The sequence below is a fragment of the Impatiens glandulifera genome, chromosome 2, assembly GCF_907164915.1.
Source record: "Impatiens glandulifera chromosome 2, dImpGla2.1, whole genome shotgun sequence".
NCBI classification, from domain to species: Eukaryota; Viridiplantae; Streptophyta; class Magnoliopsida; order Ericales; family Balsaminaceae; genus Impatiens; species Impatiens glandulifera.
Window position 1 is genome coordinate 56,567,267 of NC_061863.1, and position 21,578 is coordinate 56,588,844.

General features: G+C 30.6%; 4 protein-coding genes across 6 annotated transcripts; 2 read left to right on the forward strand and 2 right to left on the reverse strand.

Moving 5' to 3' along the window:
* Positions 1 to 3,741: 3,741 nt before the first annotated feature.
* LOC124928207 (uncharacterized protein At3g06530-like) lies at positions 3,742 to 6,914 on the forward strand. Of its 2 annotated transcripts, XM_047468739.1 has the most exons (6): positions 3,742 to 4,045; positions 5,413 to 5,577; positions 5,677 to 5,828; positions 6,196 to 6,329; positions 6,510 to 6,672; positions 6,836 to 6,914. In XM_047468739.1, exons 2-5 carry the CDS (start codon positions 5,501 to 5,503, stop codon positions 6,555 to 6,557), a joined length of 411 nt encoding a protein of 136 aa, XP_047324695.1. In that variant the 5' UTR covers positions 3,742 to 4,045; positions 5,413 to 5,500; the 3' UTR covers positions 6,558 to 6,672; positions 6,836 to 6,914. The 2 variants fall into 2 exon arrangements, with proteins under 2 accessions (XP_047324695.1, XP_047324694.1); XM_047468738.1 differs by lacking the exon at positions 3,742 to 4,045 and having other exon boundaries at positions 5,392 to 5,577; positions 6,453 to 6,672.
* A 180-nt stretch (positions 6,915 to 7,094) lies between these two features.
* Positions 7,095 to 8,293, forward strand: LOC124923645 (uncharacterized protein At3g06530-like). Of its 2 annotated transcripts, XM_047463607.1 has the most exons (5): positions 7,095 to 7,223; positions 7,329 to 7,394; positions 7,476 to 7,580; positions 8,040 to 8,108; positions 8,195 to 8,293. In XM_047463607.1, the coding sequence occupies exons 1-4, from the start codon at positions 7,137 to 7,139 to the stop codon at positions 8,073 to 8,075; spliced, it is 294 nt and encodes a 97-aa protein (XP_047319563.1). In that variant the 5' UTR covers positions 7,095 to 7,136; the 3' UTR covers positions 8,076 to 8,108; positions 8,195 to 8,293. The 2 variants fall into 2 exon arrangements, with proteins under 2 accessions (XP_047319563.1, XP_047319562.1); XM_047463606.1 differs by lacking the exons at positions 8,040 to 8,108; positions 8,195 to 8,293 and having other exon boundaries at positions 7,476 to 7,998.
* Positions 8,294 to 9,033: 740 nt separating this feature from the next.
* Positions 9,034 to 10,500, reverse strand: LOC124925006 (spermidine coumaroyl-CoA acyltransferase-like). The gene has a single exon (XM_047464984.1). It carries the CDS (start codon positions 10,498 to 10,500, stop codon positions 9,034 to 9,036), a length of 1,467 nt encoding a protein of 488 aa, XP_047320940.1.
* A 516-nt stretch (positions 10,501 to 11,016) lies between these two features.
* LOC124925007 (pentatricopeptide repeat-containing protein At3g24000, mitochondrial-like) lies at positions 11,017 to 18,555 on the reverse strand. The gene is made up of 8 exons (XM_047464985.1): positions 17,978 to 18,555; positions 17,641 to 17,860; positions 14,678 to 14,746; positions 14,032 to 14,082; positions 13,822 to 13,964; positions 12,602 to 12,712; positions 11,163 to 11,200; positions 11,017 to 11,051 (listed from the first exon to the last, which is right to left on the reverse strand). Exons 1-8 carry the CDS (start codon positions 18,553 to 18,555, stop codon positions 11,017 to 11,019), a joined length of 1,245 nt encoding a protein of 414 aa, XP_047320941.1.
* Between the last annotated feature and the right edge of the window lie 3,023 nt (positions 18,556 to 21,578).

Sequence of the window (21,578 nt, forward strand, 5' to 3'; positions counted from 1 at the left end):
AAAAACTGTAATAATTCTTCACATTTATTCATATGAAAAACCATTCATTCCATCTTGTAAACTTCAAAATGAAAGCAAAAACTGTAATAATTCTCCACCTTTATTCAGCATAAATCATTTCCTTCTATATAGTTAACAAAACCAACATAAAATAATATAACTTTATCTTTGAGAAATGAAAACAGAAAAGCATAGACTGCTTCCATGTTTCCAATTGTTTGAGAACTGTATTTATCACTATCTGTATTTATCACTATCGTAAAATAAAAACCAAGAGGCTCTTCCAGCCAAATGAACATGGAACCAAGAGGCTGCTTCCATCCAAATGAACATGGAACCAAGAGGCTGCTTCCAACCAATAGTTTATAAAGTAAAAAAAGGCAAAATGAACAAATAACAACTATCTTCCTTCAATATTCATAAGACAAAACCAACAATAATTGATACAATATTCATTAGACAAAACCAACAATAATTTTGATACAATATTCATTAGACAAAACTAACATTTGTTCAAGCAAGAGATGATGACTGCTGAGATGATGGTTGTTGAGCTAATGATGGTTGAGATAATGCTCTTGTAGTAGATGGTGCAGGCATCACTGATTTGCATGTTGCCATGTTATGACCTTGACCACCACATGAACTACATCTTCTCGGTACCTTACGAGTCTCACCTTGGAATGACCTACGCTTTGTTTGTGGCCGCCCTTTCTTAACTTTAACATGTGGTTTAAAGCACACTCGTTGCTTGATATTTTCTGTAATATCCCAAAAGTCTTGATGACAAACTGGATAGCATGTGTCCGTATATGCATTGATCCACGATTTAGTTGAGTAATACATGAAAAATATAACAATTGAACATGTGATCAATTGGTTAGTTAGTTACATAGATTCAATATCAAATCGTTACCTTGAGCAGAACTCATAGTCATCCAATTTATGGGTACGGGCAACAGCCAGTGCATGAGTGCAAGGAAGACCAGATACATCAAATACTATACAACTACAACTCAATCATTTCAAGTCAACTTTAAAATCAGATTCATCGTTATGCACATAAAACTCGAATCGGTTAAGTGGATGGACGTTGTATAATTTGGCCTTCTCAGCTTGATCACGTATGAACTCAGGAATTATGGTTGACGTCCTCTACAGAAAAGGAACAAGAAGTAAGTAAAAAACAAACAACATTGGACAAACAAACAATCAGAATTTATAATATTCAATCATATTAATCATCAAAGATAAAAAAATGACAACTAAAATAGGGCCACATCCAAAAGTAGTTAAATAAATTTCCCCAAAGCTAAAGAAAGAGATCCCACCATGTAACAAGATACATAGAACAAAGAGTCATTCATTGAAGTTAGACATCAACAAACAATAAAATTTAAAATACATTACAAAGTACCTTTATAATAGGGAACTTTTGTTACCATAAACTAAAGAATGACACACATTGAGTGAAGACAATAACAATTCATCAACAATATAAAATGGTTAAGAATCAAATCCACACAAGTATAGGAAGGGAAAGGCTTAAACACAATGAATGATATCTTACTGACTTCCCTAACAGAAACTCATGAATGCAAAACTTATCTTTAGATGAATACAAGAAAAGAAGAACATCAATCAATATCTGCTAATTTCTAAAAGAAGGGTTATATGGCTAAGAAATTGACTTAGTTGAATCAACAATACTTAGAACAATTATAAAATCATCAATGTTTCAGAACATGTTCTAGCTCACAATGTAAAATACTTAATCATCTATCTAATCTGTATGTTCATGTACAAGTTATCATACATACATTCTACATTGGTCTTGAAGAATCATTAATCAGACAGAAAAAGGGAACAACAAATTACAGATGTTCACAACAAACAAATTTTAGGTGCAATAAATTCTAGATTTTCTCGCCTGTGGATAGAAAATTAGGTTATTCGACAATGGATAGGCCGTTGTCAATGAAACGTGTGCCTTTATTCGAATTTCACCTATTATAGGTCGCTGTCTACGAAATGTGTGCCTTTATTCGAATGGGAAACCGACTGCAACCAAACCCTAAACCCTAAAAGCTACAAATACCCTAAAGACTAAGGATTATCCATCAATATATAAGCATATGTTATCTATCCATGAATACAAATATTAGACGTTTGATGAAACGTTATACTAAACTCAAACCCAAACCCTAAACTGACCTATAAAGGAACGACGACACGGACGGAGGGACGGCCGGCTGACCAGTCGATGATAAAACGAGACGGACGAACGATTCCCGAGGTTGAAGTGGTGCAAGTGGAGTCGTGGAGAGTCAGTCGTGGAGAGTGGAAAAATTGAGATAATTTTGAACGTTTTAAAATGAGGGTAAAAATTGGGGGAAAATATAATTTATACTATGATGTGCGAGAATTAGATCAGACTATGTGCGATAATTGTAATGCTCCACTTATGATGTGCGAGTATTACAAGTGCGAGAATTGTAATGCTCCACTTATGATGTGCAAGCAATATTACATGATTCTCGCACTTGTAATGATCGAACATCAACGATAAATTCGTTATCGGGAGCTTGTGAGTCATTTCACAGAGCAAAAAGGTCCATTTTGCAAACTTTATCCACCGTGGGCCTTTTTTAGAATTAAGGCTATTATGGAGGCCATCTCATCAAATTTCCCTTTTTTTAGGGAAAAAATAGTCGGTGATAACATTATTATTACCGTCGTTATTCTAGAACCGTATATGAAATTTTCACCTCATACAGCTCCTCAAGGGTCACAAAAATCAATGATTGAGTTGCGAAAACTTCTAAATAGGTATCCTACATCTGAACCAAATTCTTTCGGGTTTAATAATTTCTTTCTAGTTGTTCTGGAACAATTAGGAGGAGGCACCCCTTTTCCCGAAGTTACGGGGCTATTTTGCGAGTTACTTAGACCAAAACCAATGTATCCCTAATAAAAATAAATGAATTTCAAAGATCTTGGACAAATCCAAAAAAGGCTACAACAAAAAGGACGTTCGACAACGCTTATATGCCAACACATATTAAGCGTAGGTAAAAGTTAAAAGAAAATAAACTTTTGTCAACCTTTATACTTCTAAAGCCACCTTTATTTTTCTTTATATACAAACTTTTTTAATAACCTTACCATTTAACTATTCTAAATTTTAATATTTGTTATGTTTTATTTTTAAATTTTAAAAATATTTTATTTCACTATTTTAATATTTTTAAAATTAAATTTGACTTAAAATTTATTAATCATAAAATTTTATTATTATTTTTTATATGACATATTTTTTAATTTTTTATAATATTATTAAATTTTTTTTATTAATTTTTTTTATTTAATTTTTATTTAAATTTAATTAATGTAAAATAAAAAATAATATAAACTAAAAATAAATTAATTAAACATTATATATATTTAAGAATAAAAATTAACTTATTTATTTTTTAAAATTAAGAATTATTCTTTATAGGTATATAAAAAATCCCAATTCCAAGCCTTTTGTCATTTTCTATCCTAATAGTTATTTTTCCGCATCATCAGCCCTCTTTTTTTCTTTGTAGGTTAAATATTCATCTCATCAAATTCTTCTATTTTTGATTCTTCGGCATTCTTCACACTAGCTAGATCTAGATCTGTATTCCGATTCATCTTGATTATGCTCATCCTTCAAGCCAAACGTAAACGTCAATGATAACAAAAAAAGACGTTTCTATAAATTCTCTCATCAATGGGAAACTGTAATGGCTGTCTACAGTCACGCAAGGGGGTTACAGAGTCGATAACGGAGCTATCCTTAATGATGCTAAAACCCTAACCGATAAGCATAAAGGCCAAGATCAAAGAATGGAAGAAGCTAAATCTAAAATGAATTCTCCATCTCTGCCTTATGTTCCATCTCTGCCTTATGTGAACGTCGATTCTTCTCTCCGAGCTCTCGCCGGTCAAGTTGAAGGTTTCGGCCGCTCTGCCATTGGCGGTCTTCACGGTCCACTTTATCACGTTATTACTTTGGAAGGTCAGTTTATTCCTGGTTTCTCTATCTCTACAGTTCAATTGAAGCATGATAATGTTTGATCTGAATCTCTGGATAGTTTATTATGATTTCATAACGATTTCTTCTTCTGTTTATTGCGGAAATTGAACTCGATTGTTATTTGTGAATAATTTAATCATTCCATTGACACATTTATGCTTACTCTGCTTGTTAGTAGCTTAATAGCATTAGAATTGATAATCTACCATTGAAGTTGTATATATTAGGCACAAGCTTTATGATATCTACAGTTGAATTGAAGTATAATATTATTTGATCTGAATCTCTGGAGAGTTTATTATGAGTTCATAACGAATTCCTCTTCGGTTTGTTACAGAAATTGAACTCAATTGCTATCTATGGATAATTTCATCCTTCCATTGACATATTCATGGTTTACTCTGCTTGTTGGTAGCTTAATATCATTAGAAATGCTAATCCACTATTGAAGTTGTATATATTAAACACAAGCTTTATGATCTCTACAGTTGAATTGAAGCATACTATTCTTTGATTTGAAACTCTCGAGAGTTTATGATTTCATAACCATTTTTTATTCTAGCCAGTTAATTCTGATAATGTTACTGTTGGATCTCTTTACTATATTCCTTTAAATTCAGGTGCGTATCAATATCATCATTCTTTTTGATTTCTTAATCTATTATTGCTTGATTGAAACATATTTTAATGTTTTTTACTTTTTTTGTTCAAATGTTTGTAGTTCCTAGTGAGCCATCATATCCTGCAGAGAGCTTGGTACTAGTGCATTTATTGATATCTTATAGGCTTATTGAATATGATTATCATTTTGTCAATATGCTTGGAATGAAATTATCATTCTTAGATTTTTTTTTCTCAAATCAATTCAGAGGCTGAAACAGAGTTCCATAACTTCTTTCAACATGGATACTCTAAGAAGGTTTGCAGAAACAGTCTCATTGGATCCAGCAAAAACATATGTCGTGGCTTGTTGAAAACATTATTTTTCTTGGTCTTATTGGATTCATCCATGGATCAAAAGATTGGTATCTTTTTATTTTGTTTCCTTTCAATTACAAATTAGTTTTTTTCCCTTTCTGTCATACCTGATTTTTGGTGTTAAGTTCTGGCTTAATTTTGTTATATTATGAAGTTCCTTCATTTGACAGAGATAAAGTTCATAATTTTGTCTCTTCCAATCAATGTGGTTTCTCCATTATTTGGATTTTAGAATGCTTATGGGCCGATAAGAAGTTATAAGCTTAGATCATGTTTTTATATGGAATTATGATACTGGAAGCCCTTGATACTTTTTATTTCTCTTATTACATTTTTTTTATTCTTTTAACTTCTGACACTTCCATTAATAGACAAGCATAATAATTATGGATGGAGACTGTAATATATTTTTGGAGCAACTTTTTCAAGTCAATATTGGTGCCAATTTGAGACAACTCAATGCTGAGATATTGCTTGCCTTGTTCTGGAGGTTGCTGGAGAAATTTTTCACTACGATTTCATCAGGTTTCTACAAGGTTTGTAGTTTTTTGTATATTTATTTTCTGTTCTCATCATCTTTGGAACAACCCACATCTATTTACAATTAATAATCACTGCAAAACATGGAATTTCAGGACGAAGAGCAGGGTTGGCTGTGTTCACAGGATTTCTGTCTTTTTCTCTTCATCTAAGTCAAAACATGTTTTCCATAAGCATCTCAACTTTTTAGTCACAAAATTCAAGAATTCCCAAGGCAGATTTTTATCTAGATTTTTCACTGAAGAAGGTTTGTTTTAATGTCATCCCTTTTTACTGCCATCTAATTTGACATTTCTGATATTGTTTATTTTTTTCATGCTTTTGAGTATTTATTGTCTTTTCTATCTTGTTTATCATTACCCTTTACTAAATACTTTTGTGCTTTCATTTATCAGCAAAAATAATTTTGGGACACAATATTTAGAAAAGCTTTATTGGCTAAAGTTTAAGTTACATTCCTTGTGTTTTGTATGAGAAGTATATGCAGAACATAGAGTACAGTTGTCCAATTCCTTATATACATAGTATCAGGGTTGCTGCTACTTATTCTGTACTCTGTTTTGTGTATTCACTAACTTTGTTTTCTTATCTATGGTTCATCTTTCTTGGGACAGGTATTCCATTAGCTTTCCAACTGAAAAGCCTTCGCTCTTTCCTGTTTCTTGGTTCTCAATCAGATGAAAGTTTACTTGTCCAACTTCTGGCTGAATTTCCTTCGCTGCTTGTTCCTCTATCTAATGATATTCAGGTTATACATCTTTTTGGTTGAAGATTTTCATTCCAAGTGTACATTAAATGATTTTGTATTAATGACAAGAATTTAATCTTTTTATTTTTATCCAAATTTATGCATGTTATTATCTTCTTTCAGGATGTGCGAGCTGCGGTATCTTATATAATTCATCCTTCTTTGTTAAAATTATGACAGGTGAAAGTGGAAAATGGAGTCACTTTCTCGGGGAACTGCCAAGCTTAATGGTTGAATTTAAAGCATTGTTACTATCTGATAGAAACGTGCTTTTCTCGTTTTTTACATCTGTTCTGGGCTGCTCACGCAATAATCTTCTACTGCCAGAAATAATTGGAGAAAGGTCATTAACTGATTTTATAGTACTTTTTTTTCATCTTATACATAGTCCAGGCCATTGTATAATCTTTTCCTCTCCGTTATAGTTTTTGATACTTTGTGCCTATACCATAGAGAGTTGCATGACTTTACTACAATATTTAGTAACCACATCCCATTCTTTTCAGGTTTGAAAAATCTAAAAAGAATCAGATCATGCATTTCATTGTTGGCTTTGCTCTAACCTTCCTTCTTTTACACTGGTAAGTTGTCAAAGGTTCTTAATTTCTTTTGCTTGTTGTACACTTGTATTACTGCTGTGATTGAGCATCTATTTTTTTTATAATTGAGATCTTTGTTAACAAACTTGTGTTCCCCCCGCCCTCTCCCTTCACTTTACAGCTAAACATCATTTCTTTGTTCAAAAGAGTGGATGATCAACTCTTACATGTAAAAGATGTTAAAATATTGGCCAGCATTCTTTTGAAAATGCACCGTGAATATCATATTCAACATGCAGAGTCTTGCCAAAAGTTGTCAAAGACAGAGGTTTATATCATCTGCCTTCTACTAGAGGTATGTGAAGTTGCATAGAATTTATTGTTTGCATTTATGTAGGTTATTATTATATGGTATTTCAAAGTAGGAAAAATATCTAAATTATTATTCTCTGATTGGTAGACCTGTGCTGAATTTGTATCTTCTTCACCTGGTGAATGTGAAGACCTACTATTGGAGGTGCTGCAGGTAAAAGATTTAATACCTCAATTCTTGTAGCTACAAAGTCCATTATATATTTTTCTCTTGACAACTGTTTTGCATTAGCAGCAGGGTGAGCCAACCTCTAAAGATCCAGCTGTTTTGCTGCCTTTCATAACTGTCTTGAGGAGTCTTACTAACTCATTTTTTGGAGCTATGAGTAATAAAAATCAGGTTATTTTTAATTCTTTTGTTTGGTTGAATTGGCTATTCAAATTCTAAAAATTCTTTCCCCAAATTTAAAATACTTATGAACCCTCTAGGGAAGCTCAAGTGGTAATGGGTGTTATCTTGGAGACCAATGGTCTCAGGTTGATTCCCACTTGAACTCCCTGATCATATAAAACCTCAAAAACTTATTTCTTTGTATGTCACTGGATTCTCAATACCTGAGTAATGCTACTTGCTATTTAGAAGTGGTCAATAGTTTTCTCTTTATATGTTTAGAGATGGTTGCTGAGCCAAAGCAGATTCCTCCTTTTCAGAATGAATTGATTAACTCATTGACTGCCTCTTTGATTGACTCCTCAACTAAGGATGAGGATACATCAATTGATACATAACTGTTATGATTTCTTTGTCGTCAAACAATAAGTTTTCCTATTTGTCAAGCTAAATATGTTTTTTTTACAGTTATGTTTAAGTCAGATGATGAAGTTGAGAATGTGATTGCAAAAGTACAGAATGGAATGGCTGAAAAAGGTTCAATGCTTTTACGAATCTTAAATGACTTAATGACTATTTTGCTGTTATTTGTATAAAAGTTTAATGAAATTTGTGTTTGACAGATGTGGTTGTAGGTCAAAAGAAAATTATTTTAGAGGTTGTTACTGTGAAGGTGGGAAAATCTGTTTCTCTTTCCAAGTTTGGTACCAATTGTGGAGGCCTTTTATTTTTTTATTATTGATTATGTTTTGTTTGTATTTCCAACTTTCTGAACTTAACTGCATCTTCAAGCAATCTGATTTAACTAAAAACTAGTTAGAAAGTTGTAGACAGATGCATGTAGAGAAGTTGTTAGAAGAATTCAAATAATTTGTATTTTATGAGATAGTTTTGTTGTAAAAATTAATATTAATTTTGTTATAATTAAAAATGTCAATAATTAGTATAGATTAAAATTTCTTAATTATTAATTTAATTTAAAAAAAATATTCAGATAAATTGTCAAAAAAAAATTTAATATTATAATATAAAGAATGGTTAAAAATGAAATAGACTTTTAGCAACGCTTAAATTAATGTTACCGACGCTTATTTAAGCGTCGTTATAACTTGCGCCCACCCTGCTTTTGGCGAAGCAAGAATAAGTGTCGGTAATATTTTTAGCGACGCTTTTAAGAGTTAGCAGAAGCCTTTTTAAGCGTTGCCAAAAGTGTTTTTTTTGTATTTTTTGAATAATAAAATACACAGAAAATTAAAAGTGACATCAAACCTATTTAAACACAACTAATATTATATTTATTCAAATAAAATTTGATTTTACATCAAATTATCACTCCAAATTACACAATATTATATTTATTCAAATAAAATTTAATTTCATATAAAATTATCACTCCAAATTACACATAATATTAAACAACATAATAATAGTAATTGCATCATATCTTGCCGATTAACTTTGTTCATTTGTGAAGAGCATGTATTTCTTGCTTAAACTTGTCCATCGCAACCTTGGGAAGTCCAATGAAAACCTTAACTCCATCTTCAATGGAATTATCCAACCTAAGTGGAGGCAACAAAATACACATATCATTATTGTTTGTCATATTATAAGGAACTGGCACGATATTCACACACCCTCCCCATCCAAAATCCTCTTCCTCCCGAATACCGGCTCCTCGCCAATCTGTTACAAACATTGCTCCTCCTCTACTTTTCAATATTCGCTTTATATTCTCCGATCGAGTTCTCTCCGACGTACTCAATGAACGTTGAATGAACTCGGGTTGAGAACAGATGTTCTTGGTCTCTTTAATCAGCTTAACCATGTTAGAGAGAGGACCCTCAACTAGGTCTTTCCCTATAACATATATTGGCGATGATATTACGAAGGAGTTACCATAATAGCCCTTTGGTAGTTTGGGATGATCTAAGCTGTTTCTCAACCCCATCATCATGTTAAATACCGTTTTTTCATCAGGATTAAACTCCAACGCCTTGAATCTCGATCTCAAAATATAAGAACTCAGTGCCTCGAATGTGGTGACGTCGTCTCCCATTTCCGTCGCTAATTGAAGCTTTAGCCTCTTTATTCCGTCGCAAGATATATTGACGCATTCATTTATCAACTCAGAGGAAAGATGCTGGGATTCTAGCAAATTGTTTGGCTGAGAATTATTATTATTATTATTACCCATCTCCTTCTCCTCATCTGGCATAATACTTACTATCAGCCTTTCCCTTTCCCAAACAGGAATCACCGACGGTTCAACCTTCCCGCCGGCCAATTCGGCCAACGCTTTAAACAACTGAGCAGCTCCAAACACGTCAACAATAGAGTGCGATATGCTCATCCCGACGATGAATCCGCCGCAGGGGAACACAGTAACTTGGAGACGGAGGGGGTGGTATGGTTCTTTTTCTTGATTGATGGGCGGCTGGTTATAAAATATGAACTCTTTGGCTACTGACGAAATCTCTCCATCCATATAATTAAGAGATCTCAGATCGCAATTCAGTACGGCTGCCTCAAGGAACGGGACTCCAATATCTTCATCCGTGTTGAACGTTATGCGAAGGCTTCGGTCAGGGTACCTCATGATTTTTCCGGCAAGAGGGTAGTAAAACACGAGAGTTCTAGCCAGACCCTGTCTCAGAGCAGAGACAGGGTCGGGGCAATTGCCATTGGGAGGGGCCACAGCGATCGGACGATAAACATAGAGGGTGTGCGTGAAATTCTCGAGGATGTAACGATTGTCAATCGTTGACAGAAAAAGGTCGTGACGAGGTATGGGTGCAGAGGGTTTCACCAAAAGAGGTTCCTTTCTCATCACGCAAAAAGAAGTTGAAATGGGTTCAGAGGGTTTCACCAAAAGAGGTTCCTTTTTCACCACGCAACAAGAAGTTGGTTCATGAGTAGTACTGGCCATGGATGAAGATGGTGCTGAAACTCGATCAGTTTAATTATACAAAGATTGTAGTGAAATTGATGAGTTGGCTATTGCTATATTGCTATATTGCCTTGGATTTATAAATTATAATCCATCTAATTAATGGTAGGTGAGATCTAATTTTTCTATTTATTATAAAAATTCCAACAATTTGTTGGGTCTCGGTTTTTGTTCTAAATTTTTTGTTTGTTAAAACTGATTCAAATGTTTATTTAGACACAACAAATAAAAGTGAGCTAACTAAAGATTTCACAAGCTTAAACAAATTTTGTGTATATATGTTTCTATAATTATATATATGTTTCCAAATACATAAACGAAGTGTTTTTAATGGGAACAATTAGAACATCCTACTCGACAATCACAATTCCCTGACGGTCTATCTTTAAATATCACTATATATATACCAAGCAATTTTTACTAAAACAGAGGTAATAAACAGAAAAATCATTCTTGTAGGTAAGGCCCACCAAGCTACAGGCTCTAACTACCCCACTAGTGCAACCAACCATGAGAAATAACAACCATTCCTATAGAAATTAGACCAAACATTCAAATCAAAGTCATAATTTATTAAAAAAAAAATAAGAAAAACATTTTAATTTTTTAATACTTCAAATTTATTAAATTTTTAGACTTACCTTCATTCTTGGCATTTGGACCCCAATCAACCGCAGTCCTAGTGACATTTGAAAGTTAGTCTTTTAGCAATGGATACAAGTCTAAAAGCATAAAGAAATCATAAAAATACATCTTATACAAAAAAAAAAAAACAAGCCACGATAAAAGATAAAAATAGTCAAATAAATTTGTACAAGAACTCGTGCATTTCTTTTACAAATTTGGCTTGTTAAGAAATTTTTGGATTAAATTAATTCTAGATGAAAATTTTTAACATATTAAATTAAGATTACCAATAAAGTTATACAAAGTTCAGTAATAAAGTTACAAGAAAGGTTATTGATTGTAAAACTTGTTTGAGTGATTGTGATCGATATTGATGCAAATCATTTCTTTGAACTCTAATAAAAGTAAAACTGATTGAGCTATTTAAAAATGGATTGAGATATTAGGACAAATTTACCAACACTAACAAAATGGTATGTAAATTTCAAACTAGAAGGCACCATATTTGTCCTAGTAAACATTTATTTTTTTTAATATAGATAAGTCTCTGTTTTATGATTTTGGTTCGTTGTAGCTTTGTAAATTAAAAAAAAAACTTTTAGTTTCTTGTTTCAAACTGCTTTCAGAGTGTGTAATTGTGTGTAAGACTAAAGTTTCATATTTCATAAGTTAAACATGAGCTTATTTAAATAAAGCGTTTTTGGAGAAACAAATTTTGGTCAAAGTATATACCATTTTATATTCTTCCAGCAATCATTATAATTTCCCAATTCACAAGCAAATAATTTTCCATTTTATATTTTTCTTGTAATTGTTATAATTTTCAGTGTTATAATTTTCACTATTTATGCACTAGACTTCTTATGTAATACCGAAAACAAATACAAGCAATAAAATATTATTTTCCCTCCCTCAAAATTTTACATGGTATCAGAGCCAAACTTTTGTTTTTGAGCTACAAATTTAGACTTTCGCTGCCTCCATCAATGGTTACCTTAGTCATTGATGGAAGACTTTAATCATTATTGTTATTATATTTTTTTAACAATGTTCTATTAATTATTTTTTTTTTCGAGAGAATATTTTATTCATCATCAAATTCCAGTGAAACTCCGGAAAATCAAAGCCTTTTCACTGCCATCCAGCGATACTCCGGCATTTCAAGCCAACTCGTTGTCATCAACATTCAGTGACACTACGACGATTCGAACGTCACTCGCTGTCATCAAATTCTAGTAAAATTTTGGCAATTCAAAGCCTTTTCACTGTCATTCAGCGACACTCCGGCGATTCGAACGTCACTCGTTATCATCAACATCCAGTGAAACTTGGGGAATTCAAAGTTTTTTCATTGTCATTTCATCCCATCGACCACACCATCTTCAATCTCTGCCCAATGCTCTATTGCACTCCTCTACGTTACATCCCGCAATCAGGTGACTGACATACTCACCAAGGCGATTCAAGGAAGTATGTGGCAAGTTGGGCAGTTTCAACATCTACTATCCAACTTGTGGGGAGTGTAGAATTATCTTGGAAGGAATCAATTTCAAGAATGGAAATTCTAAGAATGGAATGTTATCAGTAGCAAACACAACAACAAAAAATACATACGACGACGCTTAAAAAGACTTCTGTCAATCCTTAAAAGCGTCGCCAAAAATGTTACCGACACTTATTTTTGCGTCGCCGAAAGCAGGGTGAGCGTAAGTTTTAACAACGCTTATCTAAGCGTCGGTACTACTAATTTAAACGTTGTTAAAAGGTAGGGACTTTCACTTAAGCGTTGGTAATATTAACTCAAATGTCGCCAAAAGTCTAGTTCATTTTTAAACTATTTTTTAACAATTTTTTTTATTTATTTACTTTATTTTTGTATTTATTTTAGATGTTTTAATTAGAAGCTTCGCCAAAATTGTTACCGACACTTATTTTTGCGTCGCCGAAAGCAGGGTGGGCGTAAGTTTTAACAACGCTTATCTAAGCGTCGGTACTACTAATTTAAGCGTTGTTAAAAGGTAGGGACTTTAACAACGCTTATTAAGCGTTGGTAATAGTAACTGAAACGTTGCCAAAAGTCTAGTTTATTTTTAAACTATTTTTTAACAATTTTTTAAAATTTTTTTTATTTATTTACTTTATTTTGCATTTATTTTAGATGTTTTAATATTTTAATTTTTTTATAAATTAAATAAAACACCAATATGAAATTGATAATAAAATAATATTAATAAGTTAACTATTTAAATAACATGCATTAATTTTCAAATAATTAATTCCCTTGAGATGGAAAAAATTTTACTACTTTCTATTACACTTTGAGACAGAATCCTTAAACGATTATCCATCTTTTACAGCATCAACAAGCGATTATCCATCTTGTACAACATTAATAGTTTGAACAATCTTACACAATATTGCTTACTTGAGTACTTATATAGTTGTCTTAGTTGTCTCAACTTCTATTAATGCATCCATAATTGCTTACTTGAGTGCTTATATAGTTGTCTCAACTTCTATTAATGCATTCATAATATCCTCATCTTGCTTCTCAACTTCAACTTCAACCTTTTATTAATGTATCAACCATTATCATTTTCAAGTCAAATGAGTACACAAAAATGTTGTCAATGGTTTCAACAGTTCTATTTGAAAACAAAGTGACATGCACACCTTGTTGCACCACAAATGCTGGCAATGTTTTCAACTTTTGAACCACAAATGTTAGAAATGGTTTCAACTGTAACAAAAGCTATTTTCAAGTCACATGAGTACACAACAAAAATTTTACTCTCCTTGGATAGACGATTAACTACCTTTAAAAAGACAAGTTCTAATAAGATGGAATCTCAGTATTGACAATAATCTTGTTAAACTACTTACTGCCTCAACTTGCTTTCTCCTAACATCATTCAACTCCAAATTAAGGTATCCCTGCAGATATAAATGAAAATAAAAACTGGTGTAAGAAACAGAAATAAGGAGTAAGAAACAGAAATAAGGAGCAAGAAACATAAATAAGGAGTTAAGGTTTGTTACATGTATGTGACAAATATTAGATTCTACCAGAAAACTTTCTATGAAAAATATTGTATGATATAAGCATATTTCACTAAGTTTTTCACATTTCACGTTAATTAGTTTTTTCTCAATTGATAAATTCTGTGAAATGTGTAGTGAAATAACACATCCATAGTCATTAATCAACACTGTAATTTGTATAAAAAAAGTTGCAAAAACACAAACTAAGCATAACTGTAACCACCACTTGTTGGTATTTCTTTACACTATTAAGTTGAAGACATCTCTATAAATGCTCTATTGTAAAAATGAATTATTGGTATTTCTTTACACTATTAAGTTGAAGACACATCTACAAATACTCTATTGTAAACATGAATTATTTTTAGGCATGACACTACAAAAAGTAAATAACAATAAGTTAACACACTAATTATTCAACACACTTATCAATTCATTAATTATTTTCTTTTATTTAAGAGACCAAGATTTTCTTCAAGAATCTTACCAATACGTCGTTCTCTATAATGACTTGTGTAAGGTTTACGATATTCGGATGGTTCATTTTTTGTAGTGACTACAAATATTAAGAGAACATTAGATTCAAACATCAATATAAATGATAAGTAAGAACAAATCGATAAATTACATACCTTAATTTCCCTCAAATTAAGACATTCTTCCTAAGAGTTATATTTTCTCTTCATTTTCTTGATAGCAATCTACACAAACATACACCATCAGACCAATTAGAAAAATAATTGTTTGTGTTTAAAGGGACAATGTATTAGTTCCTACGCCTAGAACTATATGCCACTACACTTATTCATCATCATTGTTCAATATCCCAATTGATTACATTGCATTCTATCTATACTACTATTTTAACCAACTATACTAACTTCATATCATATTAACTACTATTAATACTAACTAAACTATCTACTACATACACGTGACATAACCCACCAACGTGATAGTTTTTTATGTTGTGGTTAAACACCAATAAAAGAATTAAATAACACACCAAATATTATTTGAAATCAAACCTGGCATCAAATAATGGCGGGTAATTTTTCTTTTTAACGTGAAACCTTACATCATAAAAATTGTATGTGTCAGAAATAATGGAAGTTATCATTGTGAAGGGGAACTGATAAAATAAGTCATTCTTATAACCATTTGAAAGTTCAATTGAGTGAGGATTCATAATAACCTGTTCTCTCATCTTGGACTGAGCATAAACATTTTCCGAGCAATTCAACTTGCTTAACATTGCTTTCCACGTCGTGTTAATGAGCCTTGTCTTGTTTTCATTCATTGATAATACCAATTGAGGTGCTACAACAGGCTTATTATTATTATTATGATTGGTTCCTATACATAAATAAAAATTGGATGTTCATCATTAGTATATATGAAACAGAAATTAATTAACAATAAAATATGATTGATTACCCATGGCCCTAATTTTTATGGGTATAATTGATTCCATCTCTGGTATGGCCTTCGAACTTTTAAACTTTCTCTTGCAAATACTGAATGTACTCAATAACCTGCTTATATATTTCAGCTTTTTTGATCAATAAGTTTCTAGAGAATTATAATACACAGTCATAAATTTTTTGTTTTCATATACCTCTAATAAGAATGCTGATTTATCTCTCTTTTGATCATTTCTGGGGATAAGTTCTCTCAAACTCTGAAATCTGCAAAATCCCCATTTCTGATATACTTGATTTGGTAAAAACAAAGCGTTACTAAATGAGCTCAGTTGAGTGTTAGTTATACTTTTCATTTATCTTGCTTCTTCTACGCTACAGAATGCTTTGATCTTGGAGTGCTAGGTTTCTGATCATCTCATTTAGTATCAACAATCACTGTTAAATCACATGTTGAGAAGTTAATTAGGTGTATAAAAACAATAAACATATAAAAAAAAATATGTACTTAGTTACTTGTGAGGTTAAAAAATAGTTCTTCTTTGATGATAAACTCTTCTTCATCATCTTCATCATGGGAGATTTTTGCAGATTTTAATATATCCATAAAGCTTTTATTCTTGTTTACTGACAACGGTCTATTTAATGTCATCATTACTAATTAATTAAGAAAGAGATTAGGGCTAATATAATAAAGCAAGAGAGAAATATGGAAAATTGAGCATAATATATATAAGAAGAGAAAAAAACATATCTAACTGGTATTTTATAAGTTTAGATTAACCTGAAATTATCTCTAGAATTTTGTAGAGAATGAAAATAAAAACAAGTAATGAAATCTTTATCTTGTTGTTCTAATGAACAAAATAGAGCCAGAAAATCAAATTGAAATTGAATAAAACTATATGAATTTTGAAGTCCAAATACTTGTTAATAAGTAGACTCTGGCCCTATTAAAGAATGATTCAAATTAAAATGAATCCTTATATTCTTATTCTTTTTTGTCATTATCTAGTTGTTGTTCTCATCTCTTTTATCCTTTTCAATTTTTATTTCTTGTGTTTAACATGAGACTTAGTAAAAACTTTTTCATTGAGTTACCCGGTTAGGTTCTAAATTATCTCATTTCTTCTCCACTATATACTATTATTCTTCCACAATTCTCCAACAGACCCTACCACTCACTTTACAATCTTCTATTTTTTCTTCTTGTATAATTATGAAAAGAGTTTCCCACTTATTAAATATTTCAGACAGTTTCTGATTTTAAGACAAACAAAGAGCACAATAAACTAGTAACACAGACCAAAGTAAATCCAGTAATTTAATTAATCAATATAAATTGGGGAACAAAATAGTTGGGTAAAACTATAGTTAGATATGTTAGCAATTTTAACATGAATTTGTGACTTTGTCAATTCTAAGCCTAACTAGAACATACAATATTATGAACTTGTGACTTTTTTCAATTTTGATTTGAGTATAACAAATGATTAACAACTTATTTCAAGTAGACTAAAGAAGTGACTAACCTTTTTAGCAGTAGAACCCGTTTTTCATTGAATGTCCCACAAAGGTAACTCATTCTTTTTGTAACAATTGTAATGAACGGTTACTGTTGGACACAATATCCTGCAAAATCAAGCTCTCATATCTCATAGCTAAACAATTCTGAAATCACAAGATTAATACATCATCTAGCTGAATAATCACTAGGTTTAATTTTATAACTGTAAGATTTTATTAGTATAGTTTCTTAAAATTTCAGATACTAGTACTGTGCAAACACTCTGTATAATCATTAAATCGGAACACTAGATAAATCATTATGATCCAGGCGAATGAGCACACTAATTATAACTTGCATATTAAGAAAAACTTTTATGTTTTCCACAATTTCTATCGAAGTTAAACCTGCAATTCAATTTATCCCTAGAAAAAGTACATAATAGAAGAAATGACGGATTTATACACCGATCAGTACGATTATACTAAATAAATTCTTTCGATTCATTCCGTCGAATATCACCCGAGCATAGTCAACATTCCCACACTTAGCATACATATCAATTATCGTCGAGCCGAGAATTACATCAATCGAAAAATTCCTCCACAATAAATAAACATGAACTAATCTCGCCTTATTCATATCCCCGGTTTTTGCACCAGCGTTAACAACCGTCACCATCGAAATCTTATCGAGAACAAAACCTTCATCTATCATTGAATCAAACAATACAAGAGACTCACTAGGGTTTCAAGACTTAGCAAATGCACTAACCATAACAGTCCAAGTAGTTAAATCTCTCTTTGGCATTTTATCAAACAGTTAGCGTGCATCATATAATACATCACAATTAGCATACATATCTACAAGTGCAGCTACTATAAATTCATCCAATTGCAAACCGAACTTGAAAGTGATTTCATGAATCAACTTTCCAAATCTAAGATGTTTATTATCCCTACAGGCTCTAATTACAGAAGGTAAAGTATAATTATCAGGAACTAATCCTGATCTAATGTAATCTCTAAATGTTTTGAAACAATTGAAGTAATCACGAACCTTTGCAAAACCACCAATCATGACAGTCCAAATTACGGCGTCTCTTTCTTTCATTACACATAATAGAGCGTGAGCGTCTTTAAGTGATTTTGAATATGCGTATAAGTAAAGGAGCTTGTTTACAACAATTAGGTTATGATACATACAGTAGATAGTAATATGAGCATGAACTTGTCTGATTTGCTCAAGGTTATTGCATTTTAGGAGTGTATCAATGAAATGGCGAATCGGATTGAAGTTTGGTTCGTGGATATATGATTTAGTTTGAGGTTGATGATTACTTGCAGAAGATTTCGCCATGGATAGAGCAGATGAAGAAGTAGAGAATAGACTGTTAACTTCATGGCCGAAGCTAGAGGACAAGAAGCTTTTCTCCATTTCCTTTTTTTTTCTTTTCGTTCTTTCTTTTATTTTTTTTATATAATTTTGTTTAATTCTTAAATATAATATAATATAATATAATATTTAATAATTTAATTTTTGTTTATATTATTTTTACTTTTAATTTAATTAAATTTAAATAATAATTAATTTAAATAAATAAAAAAATTAATAATGTTATAAACAAAATTAATAATTATGTTATAAAAAAATAACAATTAAATTTGAATATTTATAAAATTTGAATATTTATAAAATTTTAAGTCAAATTTAATTTAAAATTTTTAAATAATGAAATAAAATATTTATAGAATAAAACATAAAAAAATAGTTAAATTATAAGGTTGTCAACAAGTAGGTATATAAAAAATAATAATAATAAAGATTGTTGAATATATATAAATTTTGGCAAAAGTTTGTTTTCTTTTAACTTTTACCTACGCTTAATATGGGTTGGCATATAATGGTTGCCGAAAGCATGTTTTGTTGTAGTGAAATTAATGAGAATAATTGATTTGCTACTTGATTGAAGATTTACTGTTGATTGTCAAATTAATTATAATTGATTTGATTTTTATTTTATTGACATTTTATTTTTATTTTATTGATGTCAAATTAATTATAATTGATTTGATTATTATTTTATTGACATTTTATTTTTATTTTATTGATAAGCACTAGATTTCTTATGTAATGCGAAAATAATTACAAGCAATAAAAATATTATTTCCTTCTCTCAAAATATATATATATATATATATATATATATATATATATATATATATATATATATATATATATATATATTATATTTATAGGAACCGACACAATGTTGACACACCCTTCTCACCAACCAAACTTCTCCATTTAGAGTGTGCAAATGGGTAAACCAACCTATATTACCTAATCCAAATTCAACCCAAACTAAATTTGGTTAACCCATTATCCAATCCATATTAATGAATAATATGGGTTGAGTATGGGTTAGTTGGGTAACACTTTTATTACGTTGTTTACCCGTTTAATATTTAACATATTTTGATCCGTTTAACAATTGTTTGATTCATTTTACATAATTTAATACATTTTCACTTATTCAACACATTTTTAAATCGTTTAACTAATATTTGATTCGTTTGACCTGTTACGTTTTAGTTTTAACAAGTATGTAACTCATTTTAATCTATTTCGCATATTTTTGACACATTTAACACGTTTTGGCACATTTAACATATTTCTGACATGTTTTTTACACGTTTAACATGTTTTGGCACATTTAACACGTTTTTGACACGTTTTTTTACGTTTAACACGTTTAATATGTTTTTGACATATTTAAAACATTTAACACATTTTCACACGTTTAACGTGTTTTTCATACATATAACACAATTTTGACATATTTAAAATATTTAACACATTTTCACACGTTTAACGTGTTTTTCATACATATAACACTTTTTGACATTTTTAACACATTTTAGAATGTTTAACATATTTTTTTACATATTTAACACGTTTTTGAGATTTTTAATACGTTTGGACACATTTAACACGTTTTGGCACGTTTAACACATTTTGGCACATTTAATACGTTTTTGACATATTTAAAACGTTGAACACATTTTCACACGTTTAATGTGTTTTTCATACATTTAACACATTTTTGACATGTTTAACACGTTTTGGAACGTTTAACATATTTAACACGTTTTGGCACGTTTAATACGTTTTGACACGTTTAACATGTTTTTGACAATTTAATACGTTTAACACATTTTTGGCACGTTTAACACATTTTGGCACATTTAACACGTTTGGACACGTTTGACACATTTTGGCATATTTAATATATTTTTGTCATGTTTAACATGTTTTGGTCCATTTAACACATTTAACATTTTCGGTCCGTTTAATTTGTTTTTTGCTCCGTCTAATATTTCTTTGACGTTATTATACGTTTTTTTTATCCGTTTAACATAACTTTTATTATTTTGAAATTATTTTGATATTTTAATTACTAAATTAATTGAAGAAATAATAGGTGGGATTAATATGGATTGTTTAAATAATATTTAGATCATTCATATTAAATAAAATTTGAATATAGTAAACTCTAATTTTTAGAAATAAATTAATTTATTTAATCGTTTTAAAACAATAGTGGTAAGTTAATTATGTATGGTTAGAGTACTATAACTAATAAATATATTATTAATGAGTTTTAATATTTTTAATTATTTTCCATTTTCAATGTGTAGCGTTGATCCATCATCATGATAGAAGTCAAGTAATGATAGAAGTCAAGAATATATATATTGAAATTAAAAGATGGTTAATTTATATTAGATTAATAAGAGAGAATTAAAATAAAATTTTTTAATTTTAGTAATCAAATCCCAACCCAAATTAACTAACCTAAATTAATATTTTGGGTTACGGTTTGGGTACCCAAGATATAAATGCTCCCTACCAACATCGATCAGACCCATTCATCGCCAATCTCAAATATCTCAAGCTGCTCACACACTAATCGAGCTATCGTGAAATCCATTTTCATATAAATAAATTTTATGTAAAGAGGTGCGGTCGCCAAGCTCGGGAGATATATGGCCGGAGAGAAGAGTCGTGCAGTCCCCATTGTGTATCGCATTTTTGCGGTTGGGTTTGGGAGATAAAAGGTGAAAAGATTGGAATGGGTTAGAGGGAGGTACTCTATAGGTTAAAACTTTTGTTTATGTTTTGTTTGTATAGAATAATATGAAATTAAAAAAAATATATTTGGGTATGACCGTGTCGGAGCCCAGCTGAATAATTTTTAACACAAGACATTCTTTTCGTTATTAAATATATAATGTGATTAAAAATATTTATTTATTCTATATATTTTATAATTATTTTAAATTTATTTATTTAGAATAATATAAGTTTTTAATATATTACAATATATATAATATTAAAAAATTTGTTTTTATAATTGTATGAAGGATTTTTTTTCAATTGCTATACACGGATTTAGA

Bases quoted from the DNA above. Each gene is read 5' to 3' on its own strand.
- LOC124925007 (XM_047464985.1), bottom strand. From the start codon at position 18,555: ATGGAGAAAAGCTTCTTGTCCTCTAGCTTCGGCCATGAAGTTAACAGT. The intron at 14,747-17,640 runs GTGATATTCGAC...TAATATTTGTAG, and splicing joins GGAATGTTGACTATGCTCGG to TCACTACAAAAAATGAACCA. The intron at 11,052-11,162 runs GTAAGTCTAAAA...TAATTTCTATAG, and splicing joins TCCAAATGCCAAGAATGAAG to GAATGGTTGTTATTTCTCAT.
- LOC124925006 (XM_047464984.1), bottom strand. From the start codon at position 10,500: ATGGCCAGTACTACTCATGAACCAACTTCTTGTTGCGTGGTGAAAAAG.
- LOC124923645 (XM_047463606.1), top strand. From the start codon at position 7,137: ATGCACCGTGAATATCATATTCAACATGCAGAGTCTTGCCAAAAGTTG. The intron at 7,224-7,328 runs GTATGTGAAGTT...TCTGATTGGTAG, and splicing joins TCATCTGCCTTCTACTAGAG to ACCTGTGCTGAATTTGTATC. The intron at 7,395-7,475 runs GTAAAAGATTTA...TTGCATTAGCAG, and splicing joins TACTATTGGAGGTGCTGCAG to CAGGGTGAGCCAACCTCTAA.
- LOC124928207 (XM_047468738.1), top strand. From the start codon at position 5,501: ATGCTGAGATATTGCTTGCCTTGTTCTGGAGGTTGCTGGAGAAATTTT. The intron at 5,829-6,195 runs GTTTGTTTTAAT...TTCTTGGGACAG, and splicing joins TAGATTTTTCACTGAAGAAG to GTATTCCATTAGCTTTCCAA. The intron at 6,330-6,452 runs GTTATACATCTT...ATCTTCTTTCAG, and splicing joins CTCTATCTAATGATATTCAG to GATGTGCGAGCTGCGGTATC.